Raw genomic sequence first — 14,999 nt, 5'->3', positions numbered from 1 at the left:
GACATACCCCAAAACCTTGTCCTCAAAATTGTATGTTAGTGCAAATAAAAAAAGTATCACGTCAGTACTCAATTGTTTCTGTCACAAGTGCACTAATACGGCTACAATCACCTCACACAGTATAGAAGGGAAATTAGTTGACTTAATAATGGCAAGATGGAACGCTCTGAAGAACAATTTTTCAGAATTTCCATACAAACGTTGGAACGAAATTCTACCGTATGGCCAGCCTAAAGAAGTGCCCTGTCAACTCTACACCATAGCTCTTTGCTGTTGGCAGCCACTTTATTTTTAAGTCCCTTCAGGGCAATTGACGCAGAATATGAAGCTGGTCATACACAGGTTATCTAATCATTCCAACAAAGGGACCCTTGCGTGATCTTTTCATCACCTGACATCCTTGTGCACTAAAAACTGTCTATTGAGCAGTAATACGTTGTGTTGTGTAAGCGGAAATAAATAGTGAATTTGTAGAAAAAATAATTTTTTCGATGATGACATCAGATGCCCTGCAACCGTGACATCTGGCCTCCAAATGTCCTCTCTTCCTGTCACACATGGTAAGATAAGGTGAACTCTTCCTGTGTATAACCAACCTAAAGCCTGAAGGATGTCTTTTACAAACCCATCTCTTTTCCCCCAAGATTTGATCATGTAAGGCTCAGAACTAAGAATTTATCATGACCCAATTGAAACAGCTGGGCTTGACAGTGTTGGCCTTGGCCAAGCCCTGGGTTTTTGAAGTACTTGAGGAGTTAGTTGCATTTACTTGTATGCACGACCCTTCTTGGATACATGATGGTTTGAGTAATTAGTGCAGATCAATACACATTGCCGGGCGCCTATGGCAGGCACTAGGGCCAGTTAGTCTATAACTCCCACAAGATTGGGTTACATGGGGAAGCCATCTCTTCCTGTGACAACATATGGCCACCATGAGGGTGTCGAGGACAGCTAGCTTTCTTTAGGACTATTCCTTAGGTTTCTGAGCTCCAGTTCCAGCTGTCGGATGTGGAGGTCCCTCTGAGCCAGCTGCTCCTTCAGACGTCGAATCTCATCCTGCTGCCGGTAGAACATGCGCAGAAGCTAAAGGGCACAGGTAAGTGAGCGGGTGAAGGGCACAGTATATGCATACAGCAGAATAGACACATGCAGAGTGAACATTGTGACTAGCAGCTAGTACTTTGTGTTGACTGACACCGTACTTAACACATAATTCTTTATGTACAAATAAGAATATACTTTAGAAGTTAATTTGCAGAATATTTGTGCTCAGCCTTGGGTGTCCTTGGCCTGCAGAGCAGAAGGTGTCTTGGTTCCAAAAGCAGAAGAGCAAAGTAACCCTTACAGATATAGATATGAGCATTATGGGATTTTAAAGTTACTTCAAAAATCTCTAGTCCAGTCATTCTCAACCAAAGTTCCAGAGAACCCCAGGAGCCCTTCAGAGGTTTCTAGGGTTTCCCTGAGCTGTGGCTAGTTGGCCTCCTGTTTGATGGTGCGTGCATAGTCCTGTGCCCAATTGCACTTGGCTGAGCCAGTATGTAGGTAGGTGCATTCTATACTCCTTTTCCCAGAGGTTATGCTGCTCCATGTGCTGGCATCCATCTTGGGTTTCTGCAAAGCATGGTGGGAGCCTTTTATGCTTTCAGGCCTCTGCAGTCCATCCCCCAGAGGGGTGTGGTTGAGCACATTTAAGCCTGTTGTCTGCACTTGCTCTTTGCATTCATGTCCTGTTTGTTAAGTGTTGTTGAAAGCTCTGTTTCTACTCTTGTGGCTCTCCTGGAAACCGACTCGGCTTTGTCTAAGACTACTCTCAGCCTTATCCCTTTATCTGACCTCCCGTTGCTGAACCCGGCTTGTGACCCGTGTATTCTTGTCTACCGTTCTGTACTGTCTGTCCCGCTGTTATTTACCCGGCCTGTCCGACTACGCTATTGTTCTTATCTGGTTCCTACCCGCTATACACCATTGGCGGCGGCCATTACCGCAGCTGGGGTTTCTCGGGGGGCCGCGACCTGGTTCCTGGCTGCGTCAAGTCCATCCCCACCATCAGGGGCCCTGGTGAAGGGCAGCCTGGGGCTTATACTCCGCGCCTCCTGCCATTAGGCCTGCCTGTCCATTCCACAGCTCCTGCCCTGACAACTCCCCACTGTAGGTGGCTCTAGGCTATATCGGCAATATAGAAGGGGAAGGAAGTTATGGGAAACTTAGTTCCTCTATGATTTCCTGCGATCACCAGGAGAGTGGCTTTCCAATTGGACACTGGGGCACTCGTGACCGCCACAGCCATCTGAGGGCAGAGCCTATTTATGCCTCTGATCCCATGAATTGGCATGCATTTTGCGAGTGGTTAATGTAGGGACAGGTTCCCCCTCTGTTAGGGACAGCACTTTGTGACAGGGAGAGGTTCTGGAGGAGTAAAGAAAGTGGGGGGACTATGTTATCTCCACCTTGGATGTGGTTGGAGTGGCCAGGCCACATTTCCGCTCCTCATCTGTACACGGTGAGCAGGCGGCCCCAAAGACAGAGGCCGTGGGGAAGGTGGGCAGTGAGGGCGGCAAGGACCGAGAGCCCGGAAGGGAGAACACCTTCACCGCTTCCCTCCCTTTCCCAGGAAAATGTTTGCTCAGGGTACAATCAATGTTAAAGATGGCCCTGGTCCTAACAAGAGCTGGCTAATGTGACAGAGAGCTCCAAAGAATGAGAACCACAACATAAAATATGAGATTATATCACATATATCATGCATCTGGCTCTCACCCCGGGTCTCTATCTGCCGCATGCCACCTGGAATTTGCCCGGTGGCTGCTGGGCCACATGTTCTTACCAGGGCCATCTTTACCATGGGGCAAAAGGGGCAGCTGCAACGGACCCAGTCATTGTTGTGGGACCCAAAGCAGCTGTCCCCTGAGCCCCTTGTCATGGAGAGTCCAGGTCCGACGACAGTGGGAACGGGGCAGAGAAGGCCTTGGATCCTGCGGATCTAAATCCGGTACTGACAGTGGCCTCCTCAGGGTGCAGACAGGCTGAAAGCACCTTGCTCCGCATATCATCTGTACACGGTGAGCAGGTGGCCTCAAAGACAGAGGCCGCGGGGAAGGTGGGCAGTGAGGCAGGCAAGGAGAAGACCTTCACCGCTTCCCTCCTTTGCCCAGGAAAATGTTTGCTCAGGGTGCAATCCATATTAAAGATGGCCCTGGATCTAACAAGAGATGGCTAATGTGACAGAGAGCTCCAGAGGGTGAGAACCACAACATAAAATATGAGATTATAAATTATGCACTTGGCTCTCACCCGCGGGTCTCTATCTGCCGCAGGCCATGTGGGCCTCTAGGGAGGGACACCGACCGAGCAAGACTCTCTGAGACTAGTCCTCCCTTCGGTCTCAATGCAGAACTTGATGCTGGCGCTCAGTGGTATCTACCTGTAAAAACCCAGCATTCATTCTTTCATTTATTATCATATATTTACATAATTCCAAATGATTATTAAATTACAGTGACTGAAACAGGTTTAATAAAACTAAAAACTAAAAGACATTGAGAAATCGATGTCAAGAAAAACATATGGGCTGCTCAGTCTAAAATGCCAGGGCCTATTTTCGCCCCAATCTGGGCCTGCCCGGGGCATATCATTTTGTTACCAACCTAACAAAATTATTTTTAATTATAATCTTGAAATGAGTAGCAGCAGAAAAGAATAGGGAGAAGGTAAAACTTGTGGTCTAGACTTCAGCATTTACTATACTTGGGCGGACTTTTGGGTGTATAGGAACCCAGCCATAGACCTGGCGACCCATGGGCCATATTGGCATAGAAGTAGAGCTCATCTTGAATAAAAACTGGGGTGACCTCTAACATTGGTGGTCTTTGTAGAAGTGATCTCTTACATTGGTGGTTATTGGAAAATTGCCCCCCTTGCATTGATGGCCAGTGTATGTGGGAGATCAATTTACCAATTGGCTCCTTGCTCAAGGAACCCCTATTTACCTCAGTAGGAACCCTGGTTGAGAAACACTGCTTTCTAAATAATGAATTCTGCTGACACATAGAAAGTGGAAAGCTTTAACTCTTCTCAGTAGTGCTACATCTTGCTCAGTCTCTATTGTTCTTCACCTATTTTTTGTCCAATGAGGAAGCCCATCAGAGTGATGGACCAATAGGAATGTGCGTCGTTTAGCGGCAAGTTCCGAGACTATCCAGAATTGTCTGAACTTTGTGAAAATGGACCAGCCCAGCATTCAGGTGAAGCAGAGGACAGAGAATTCTGCTGCAGGTATGGGTGCCTATGCTTCAGCAGTTTTCAGCATTCTTAAAGTGACAGCGTCTCTTAACCTCTTGCCGTCCGCCTGCTGTTGATAAACGGCAGGGCGGTGGCACTCCAGGGGCGGGTTGCCGTTAACAAACGGCACCCGCCTTTTCTAGCTGTAGCAGCAGCACCGCGATCTGGTGCCGCTGTGTCCTCTGGACACATTGAAACATCAATCGTCGGACGGGACCTCTGTACGAGGTCCCGATCATGTGATCACTGATTGGCGAATCAGTGATCACATGCAGAGTAGTAAGCAAGAGGTCACTTCTGACATCATTGCTTACTACTTATGAAATCTGTGAATAATCACAGCGGTCACATGGTACAGGGCTATTCACAGTACTTCTCAATGACTGCAAGAATGCAGACAGAGAGAAAGAGAAATTATTGCTTTTACATCCTATATGGGTGTAAAAGCAATCCGTGTAAAAAAAAGAAAAAATATTCATCACCCCCCACAAGTAGTAGTGTCACCATGGTGACACTGTACTGCTAGGGTGACAGTATGTAAAAAAAAAATAAAAATAAAAAATAATAATATAAAAAAAATAAAATAAAAATGTAAAAAAAAATGTTTAAAAATGATAATTTTTGGTTATAAACTAATTTGGATTTTTTTTTTTTACTAAAAAAATAACGGAATAAATTTTGGCCAAGATTTATGATGAAATATTATTTATTTGCAAAATTTTATTAAAAAATACTTTTTTTCAAAATTTTTGGACACTTTCATTTACATAGTAAAAAAAATAAAAATCCCAGCGGGGAATAAATACCACCAAAATAAAGCTTTATCTGTCTCAAAAAAATGGTAAAAAATTCATATGGGTACAGTGTTGCATGACCGCGCAATTGTCATTCAAAGTGGGATATCGCTGAAAGCTGAAAATTGCCCTGGACTGGAAGGGGGTGAAAGTGTCCGGACAGGAAGGGGGGGAAGTGTCCGGTCTGGAAGGGGGGGAAAGTGTCCGGACAGGAAGGGGGGGAAGTGTCCGGTCTGGAAGGGGGGAAAGTGTCCGGACTGGAAGGGGGGGAAAGTGTCCGGACTGGAAGGGGGGGAAAGTGTCCGGACTGGAAGGGGGGGAAAGTGTCCGGACTGGAAGGGGGTGAAAGTGTCCGGACTGGAAGGGGGGGAAAGTGTCCGGACAGGAAGGGGGGGAAAGTGTCCGGACTGGAAGGGGGGGAAAGTGCCCGGACAGGAAGGGGGGGGAAAGTGTCCAGCATGGAAGGGGGGGAAAGTGTCCGGACAGGAAGGGGGTGAAAGTGTCCGGACAGGAAGGGGGGGAAAGTGTCCGGACTGGAAGGGGGGGAAAGTGTCCGGACTGGAAGGGGGGGAAAGTGTCCGGACTGGAAGGGGGTGAAAGTGTCCGGACTGGAAGGGGGGGAAAGTGTCCGGACTGGAAGGGGGGGAAAGTGTCCGGACAGGAAGGGGGGGAAAGTGTCCGGACTGGAAGGGGGGGAAAGTGTCCGGACTGGAAGGGGGTGAAAGTGTCCGGACTGGAAGGGGGGGAAAGTGTCCGGACTGGAAGGGGGGGAAAGTGTCCGGACAGGAAGTGGTTAAAACATTGCGAGGATATATGCTTCTAACAGGGTGACCTTAATCATTAGAAGATTTATTGCTTGCAAGAGGCTAAATGAAGAATTTTGGTCCAGACCGGCTACTTTGGACTTCTGCCTATGACAACCGTGTGTAAATTGTGTGATATTAGGTGTGCAGAAATGTACCGGGTTGCATCAGGGAACAGCGTAGGTCGATCTGATATCTATACTCACTTCGTTTTCCGTGCGAGGTGGCACATTCTCTAGCAAATCGATGCTGTTTACAACCATACTCTTCTTGTCTCTCACCGGAGCTTTAAATGTAGCCTTTGACTCCTTGCGGTACCCTTCCTTCAGGCTCATCAGAACGGGGTCTAGGGAAGGAAGATTGATTATTCATTACTCATGTATACAAAGACATTGTTGTTGAGAAAAGACACTCGTCCATCGTCAAACAGCTGGCCGCAGGGTAGCACTCGGTGACTGGCAATTGTTCGTCTTGTGAACAAGGGAGGCAATGAGAAGAGACATTGGTGAATAACCTTGTCTTTCTTTCATTGCACTGATTATGATAGAGATGTGGGTCCAACAAAAGATACATTTCAACAAAAACTGAATGTTAAAGTCCAACTCTGGGCAAAATTATAATTTTTTTCTGATCCCTCCCTCTCTAACCCATCCTTCTCTATATTTACCCTACAGGTGGGCTTTAAAGCAGACTTCTCTAACCCATCCAATCCATCAATCTCTAACCTATCCAATCCATCACTCTCTATCCCATCCAATCCATCACTCCCTAACCCATCCAATCCATCAATCTCTAACCCATCCAATCCAGCACTCTCTAACCCATCTGGGCCTCTCTAACCCATCCTTCTCTACATTTATCCTACAGCTGGGCTTTAAAGCAGACTTCTTTAGCCCATCCAATCCATCACTCTCTAACCCATCCAATCAATCACTCTCTAACCCATTCAATCCATCACTCTCTAACCCATCCAATCAATCACTCTCTAACCCATCCAATCCATCACTCTCTAACCCATCTGGGCCTCTCTAACCCATCCAATCCATCACTCTCTAACCCATCTAGGCCTGTCAAACCCATCTGATACATTCCACTCTAACTTATCTGGACCTCTCTAAACTATCTGAGTCATCCCATTCAGACTTCTCTAACCCATCCAATCCATCACTCTCTAACCCAACCAATCCATCACTCTTTAACCCATTAAAACTATCACTCTCTAACCCATCTGAGCCTCTAAAACCCATCCAATCCATCACTCTCTAACCCATCTTGGCCTCTTGAACCCATTCAATCCATCACTCTCTAACCCATCTGGGTCTCTCAAACCCATCCAATCCATCACTCTCTAACCCATCCAATCCATCACTCTCTAACCCATCCAATCCATCACTCTCTAACCCATCCAATCCATCACTCTCTAACCCATCTGGGTCTCTCTAACCCATCCAATCCATTCCACTCAAACCTATCTGGACCTCTCTAAACTATCTGAGTCATCCCACTCAGACCTCTCTAACCCATCCAATCCATCACTCTCTAACGGTTAGAGAGTGATGGATTGGATGGGTTAGAGAGGTCCAGATGGTTTAGAGTCTAAACCATCTGGACCTCTCTAACCCATCCAATCATCCCTCTCTGACTTGGACCTCTCTAATTATCTGATCTATCCCTCTCTAACCCATCTGGACCTCTCTAACCCGTCCAATCATCCCTCTCTCACCCATCCAATCATCCCTCTCTGACCCATCCAGATCTCTCTAAAGCATCTGATCTCTCTAACCCATCCAATCATCCCTCTATGACCCATCCAGTCATCCCTCTCTCACCCATCCAATCATCCCTCTCTGACCCATCCAGATCTCTCTAAACCATCTGGACCTCTCTAACCCATTCTTCTCTACTTTGTATCCTAGAGTTTGGCTTCAAAGCGGACCTGCTCCCAGCACAGACACTGGACTCTCACTGAGAGCCCCGGGTCTCATACTAACAGTTCTCAGTCACCTGATCACTGTAATAGCCTCTGATTGGCTATCACGGTGATCAGTCAATGTACAGCCCGCCCCTGTGTTTTCTTTCTCCTCTGAATGGAGAGAAAGGTATATTGTATCTTTCTCTCCTTGGTAGGGGAGAAAGATGTTAAAAAAACAAAAGCGTGTAAAAAAATAATAAAAGAAGAAAAAATAAAATAAAAAGCTAGATCTAGGTCAGTGGCAGGGTTAGTGTTAGGGTCAAGGTAAGGGTCAAAGGTTAAGTTATGGGTCAGAGGTCGGGGTCAGTACATTTTGTGGAGAAAGTAGGGAACACTGGGGGGATAAACTGCTTCCATATTGTGTCTTTGGGCTCGTTCCAGCTTGTGGTGCTCTATGAAGAGCAATCCCCACTCCCTGCCCGTCGAAAGGGACAGGGGGTATAATTCCTGCCATGGCCATGAAGCGAAGCAAAGCAAAGCTTCATGTATTCCCCCAGTTGCTCCCTCTGCAGCTAATGGGGTAACAGGTGGTGGTGGTAAAGGGGAATAGGGCGGGGGTAGACCAAACCATGGCTCAACCCAGTGATTTTAACCCCCCCCCCTCCATGTGAAGCCACATCCTTTACCTTTGTTGATGCCACTTAGCCATTCTTTAGCACTCATGGCTGGCTCAATCCCCGGGGTCATAGGATAAATATCCTCCTGGTAGGTTTCTGACTGCAACAAAGAAGACTTGTGTTATCCTTGAAGTTCTCCAGCTACCCAAAGGCTTCCGGAGCAAAGTGCCATACGGGTAGGTGCACACCAAGACTCACCTTTCTTGGAACTATCATAGATATCGGCTCTATAAGATTCTTTAGGGTGATGAGCTTGTAAAAGCGAAATATCTCACATGCTGACACATCCAACCCGTGCTTTGGCATTACTCCTATAGAAAACATGACAAGACATTGTGATCAAAGGTTCAAAAGTTATGGAGTAGAGTTCTGTCCCACCTATTTGTAAATTCTCTCTGTTGTATTGACCTGTATCGGGTTGCTACTGTTTTGGGCCACCACAACTTGTTTATTTATGTGATTTGGTATCTCCCTCTGTCCCCTCCCCCCCATTTTTTTTTTTGTGTTCTTTATTTATAAGCTTTGTTCATTACATAACAAACAAAAGGACACAAATGAAACAGTCCACTGCATGATCGTTGAGGTTTCACATAGGTTAAACTACAGTAGCTGTCTGGGGAGCAATCCAGACCCATATGAATTTGTGCAAAAAGAACCCCCGAAGAAAAAAGCTTTTTTATTTTTTAATATAAAGTCATATGGAGAACTATCCTGAACTCAAGAATACAGTGGTGGAGCAGTGGGTACGGCATTGGAGAACCAGAGGCCCTTTTCCAAGGAAGTTGGCATGTTGTGGCCCACGTAGATTCTGTAGTGTCAAGCCCAATGGAACCCATCAATTGGCATGCAATGGTCATAAAAAGTATATAAAAAGTCCCTCCTGTTGGGTGCTCCCACAGCAAGCAGCTTGCTATGGAGGCACCTGCTGCTCCATGTGTCCATTCACACATGGAGCAGCAGCTTGGCCCCGCCTCTTCTCTTCTCATTGGCACACTGGCTGTGATTGACAGTAGCGAGAGCCAATGGCTCCCACCAGAGGCGTCTCTAGGGTTGGTGTCACCCGATGCGGCAACGCATGGTGTCACCCCTCCAGAGGTGGTCCTCTCCCTGTGTCCCTGTCGCACCCCCAAACCGGTGTTGCAAGATCAGTTAACCCCGTATAGGTTGCAAGCTGACGATCCCTGCAAGATGGATCGAATCTGTGGATTGGGGAGCATAATGGAACGGGGGTTAACTGATCTTGCAACATCGGTCCGGGGGTGGGGGGTGCGACAAAGACACAGGGAGGGGAAGAGCCAGGTTCTGTGTGCACGACAGGGACCGCCCACCTCTGAAGGGGTGACACCACGTGTTACCGCAGATCTGATCCATTTTGCAGGGATCGTCGGCTTGCTGTAAAACTTTTTAGTGTCAACCTGTGAGATAGGTGTCACCCGGTGTGGCACGCACCCCCAGCATCCAATTAGGGACGCCACTGGCTCCCACTGCAGTCTCAGCCAATGAGGAGAGGGAGTACCGACATAGCTGAGACTCCCATGCACATCACTGGAACGAGAGGGGGTTTAGGTGAGAATTAGGGGGGGCTGGGCAGGAATGCAGCACAAAGAAGGTTTTTTACCTTCATGCATAGAATACATGAAGATAAGAAACCTTGAGCCTTTACAACCACTTTAACCTCTTGGCGCCGGCCGCACGCAAATGTGCAGCCTCCCAGCATCTGGGCCTTGATGCCGAATGGCCGCATATTTGCGCGCAATTAAGAAAAACATATGCGCTGAGAGCGCGCGCGCTGCGCACTCCCAGCACATGTGTCCGGTACTCACGGAAAGGTCCCGATCTCCTCTTGCGATCGGGACCTTTCCCGATCATGTGACCGCTGTGACAGCGAATCACGGCGGTCACATGACCCTAAACCCCCCGCCCCGCCTCCCGGCTTCTGAAACCCTTAAAGGGCCGGGAGGTGCCAGCGCCAAGGGGTTAAGGACATTAGTAACAAACATAGTAAGAAATGTATAGAGGGAGCGGGCCCCACTCCTGCTAGTTAGATTTGTCCTAGCAAGACCCTCCCTGTTTCTTCCATGTTCCCTCAGTCAGTGTTAGTTCTTCACAGAGATAGAGCTTGGGAAAGTCATTGTCTTCTTACACTTCAGAAAACTGGAAAAACATCCTCAGTACTGTGATTGTTGCAGTGTACACTCCCTGGCTGCTGCCTCTGCAGCTAAAAGGAGTAGTGGTTTGTGGGTGGTAAAAGCACAGCTAAACCACAGGGTTTTATCCCCCCCCCCATCCCCAACCACTAGTGTGAACGAGCCCTTATAGTCCTTTACAATGGAGATTTGTATTCCAAAATTCTCAGCATCTCACCAAGTCCTTTCTGTGGAGCCGCTGATCGGAATTCCATGAGATAGGTCAGGAATGGCTTTTCCACCGTGATTTCATAGTATCGGATGTTCCCGTCTCCCTGACATAGATTAAGGAATACATAAAAATAAAAAAGTAAGTACTTGGATGACATGTCCCAAAAAACACACCTCGAAAAAATCGCATTCGTGAGTATAAAGAAAAAAAACAATGAAAAGGCTGAATGGAAACAAAATGTCAGTTTTTAATTGGAAAGAACAATTGATATTCACAGATCTGTCGATCATCTAAATGTGAATAAATCTGACATTATAGATCTGATCTGAGGGAGGGATATAGTTATATATATATAAAGCCATATTAAACAAAACCAAAAAGTAACTATAGTTCAGTCCTTCCATGTGGCGGCTGCTTTCCTTTTCTTTTTCTCCTCTGTTTTCACCTGGCCATCTGGCCAGTAGCACACCTCCTGTATTAGAGCGCCCCCAATCTGGATGAAGGAGCACAGGGGGGCACCTTTGGACAGCAGCATTGTCAGTCCGGGGGGAGGGGAGTGTTGGACTTGACTAACAGATTAAACCTGAACTCCGGATAACACATAATAATCAGTTACAGCAACAGTTTTTTTATTCCTTTTGAGATAAATGTTTTACATGAATAAAAGATGATCATTGTAAGCACCCCTGTCAGTGGTCAATGGTTTACCTCATCCCTCTAACTCAGTGGTCTCCAAACTGCAGTCTTCTGCTTGCTATTATCCAGTCCTTGGGGCATTATTTCCCCCATCAGCAACAGTGAGGTATAGGTCCCGCCACTGACACCAACAATGGGGCACTATTCTTCCCACTGACACCAATGATGGGGCACTATTCCTCCCACTGACACCAATGATGGGGCACTATTCCTCCCACTGACACCAATGATGGGGTACTATTCATCCCACTGACACCAATGATGGGGCACTATTCCTCCCACTGACACCAATGATGGGGCACTATTCCTCCCACTGATACCAATGATGGGGCACTATTCCTCCCACTGACACCAACAATGGGGCACAATTCCTCCCACTGACACCAATGATGGGGCACTATTCCTCCCACTGACACCAATGATGGGGCACTATTCCTCCCACTGACACCAATGATGGGGCACTATTCCTCCCACTGACACCAATGATGGGGCACTATTCCTCCCACTGACACCAATGATGAGGCACTATTCCTCCCACTGATACCAATGATGAGGCACTATTCCTCCCACTGATACCAATGATGGGGCACTATTCCTGCCACTGATACCAATGATGGGGCACTATTCCTCCCACTGACACCAATGATGGGGCGCTATTCATCCCACTGACACCAATGATGGGACACTATTCCTCCCACTGATACCAATGATGGGGCACTATATCTGCCGTTAATACCAATGATGGGGCACTATTCCTCCCACTGATAACCAATGATGGGGCACTATTCCTCCCACTGACACCAATGATGAGGCACTATTCCTCCCACTGATACCAATGATGGGGCACTATTCCTGCCACTGATACCAATGATGGGGCACTATTCCTCCCACTGACACCAATAATGGGGCACTATTCCTCCCACTGACACCAATGATGGGGCACTATTCCTCCCACTGACACCAATGATGAGGCACTATTCCTCCCACTGATACCAATGATGGTGCACTATTCCTCCCACTGACACCAATGATGAGGCACTATTCCTCCCACTGACACTAATGATGGGGCACTATTCCTCCCACTGACACCAATGATGGGGCACTATTCCTCCCACTGACACCAATGATGAGGCACTATTCCTCCCACTGATACCAATGATGGTGCACTATTCCTCCCACTGACACCAATGATGGTGCACTATTCCTGCCACTGATACCAATGATGGGGCACTATTCCTCCCACTGATACCAATGATGGGGCACTATTCCTCCCACTGATACCAATGATGGGGCACTATTCCTCCCACTGATACCAATGATGGGGCACTATTCCTCCCACTGACACCAATGATGAGGCACTATTCCTCCCACTGACACCAATGATGGGGCACTATTCCTCCCACTGATACCAATGATGGGGCACTATTCCTCCCACTGACACCAATGATGGGGCACTGTTCCTCCCACTGATACCAATGATGGGGGACTATTCCTCCCACTGATACCAATGATGGGGCACTATTCCTCCTACTGACACCAATGATGAGGCACTATTCCTCCCACTGACACCAATGATGGGGCACTATTCCTCCCACTGACACCAATGATGAGGCACTATTCCTCCCACTGACACCAATGATGGGGCACTATTCCTCCCACTGATACCAATGATGGGGGACTATTCCTCCCACTGACACCAATGATGGGGCACTATATCTGCCGTTAATACCAATGATGAGGCACTATTCCTCCCACTAATACCAATGATGGGGCACTATTCCTCCCACTGACACCAATGATGGGGCACTATTCCTCCCACTGACACCAATGATGGGGCACTATTCCTCCCACTGACACCAATGATGGGGCACTATTCCTCCCACTGATACCAATGATGGGGCACTATTCCTCCCACTGATACCAATGATGGGGCACTATTCCTCCCACTGACACCAATGATGGGGCACTATTCCTGCCACTGATACCAATGATGGGGCACTATTCCTCCCACTGACACCAATGATGGGGTGCTATTCATCCCACTGACACCAATGATGGGACACTATTCCTCCCACTGATACCAATGATGGGGCACTATATCTGCCGTTAATACCAATGATGAGGCACTATTCCCCCCACTGATAACCAATGATGGGGCACTATTCCTCCCACTGACACCAATGATGGGGCACTATTCCTCCCACTGACAACAATGATGGGGCACTATTCCTCCCACTGATACCAATGATGGGGAACTATTCCTCCCACTGACACCAATGATGGGGCACTATTCCTCCCACTGACACCAATGATGGGGCACTATTCCTCCCACTGACACCAATGATGGGGCACTATTCCTCCCACTGATACCAATGATGGGGCACTATTCCTCCCACTGACACCAATGATGGGGCACTATTCCTCCCACTGACACCAATGATGGGGCACTATTCCTCCCACTGATACCAATGATGGGGAACTATTCCTCCCACTGACACCAATGATGGGGCACTATTCCTCCCACTGACACCAATGATGGGGCACTATTCCTCCCACTGATACCAATGATGGGGAACTATTCCTCCCACTGACACCAATGATGGGGCACTATTCCTCCCACTGACACCAATGATGGGGCACTATTCCTCCCACTGACACCAATGATGGGGCACTATTCCTCCCACTGACACCAATGATGGGGCACTATTCCTCCCACTGATACCAATGATGGGGCACTATTCCTCCCACTGACACCAATGATGGGGCACTATTCCTCCCACTGATACCAATGATGGGGCACTATTCCTCCCACTGACACCAATGATGGGGCACTATTCCTCCCACTGACACCAATGATGGGGCACTATTCCTCCCACTGACACCAATGATGGGGCACTATTCCTCCCACTGATACCAATGATGGGGAACTATTCCTCCCACTGACACCAATGATGGGGCACTATTCCTCCCACTGACACCAATGATGGGGCACTATTCCTCCCACTGATACCAATGATGGGGCACTATTCCTCCCACTGATACCAATGATGGGGCACTATTCCTCCCACTGATACCAATGATGGGGCACTATTCCTCCCACTGACACCAATGATGGGGCACTATTCCTGCCACTGATACCAATGATAGGGCACTATTCCTCCCACTGACACCAATGATGGGGTGCTATTCATCCCACTGACACCAATGATGGGACACTATTCCTCCCACTGACACCAATGATAGGGCACTATATCTGCCGTTAATACCAATGATGAGGCACTATTCCCCCCACTGATAACCAATGATGGGGCACTATTCCTCCCACTGACACCAATGATGGGGCACTATTCCTCCCACTGACAACAATGATGGGGCACTATTCCTCCCACTGATACCAATGATGGGGAACTATTCCTCCCACTGACACCAATGATGGGGCACTATTCCTCCCACTGACACCAATGATGGGGCACTA

General features: G+C 47.8%; 1 protein-coding gene across 1 annotated transcript in view; it reads right to left on the bottom strand.

Annotated features, from left to right (window-relative positions):
- Positions 1-264: 264 nt before the first annotated feature.
- CORO2B (coronin 2B) overlaps positions 265-14,999 on the bottom strand; it is a 114,717-nt gene continuing 99,982 nt past the window's right edge. The window contains exons 8-12 of the mRNA XM_089662071.1: positions 10,835-10,931; positions 8,669-8,781; positions 8,480-8,570; positions 6,088-6,227; positions 265-1,086 (exon numbers count right to left, since the gene is read on the bottom strand). Coding sequence (XP_089518197.1) covers positions 955-1,086; positions 6,088-6,227; positions 8,480-8,570; positions 8,669-8,781; positions 10,835-10,931 — 573 coding nt within the window. The 3' untranslated portion in view covers positions 265-954. The remainder of the gene's footprint in view (positions 1,087-6,087; positions 6,228-8,479; positions 8,571-8,668; positions 8,782-10,834; positions 10,932-14,999) is intronic.

Source organism: Staurois parvus, unplaced genomic scaffold (assembly GCF_062004578.1).
Source record: "Staurois parvus isolate SC_StPar_1 unplaced genomic scaffold, SC_StPar_1.0 ptg001422l, whole genome shotgun sequence".
Lineage (NCBI taxonomy): Eukaryota > Metazoa > Chordata > Amphibia > Anura > Ranidae > Staurois > Staurois parvus.
This window is presented reverse-complemented; position numbering and strand designations above follow the sequence as displayed.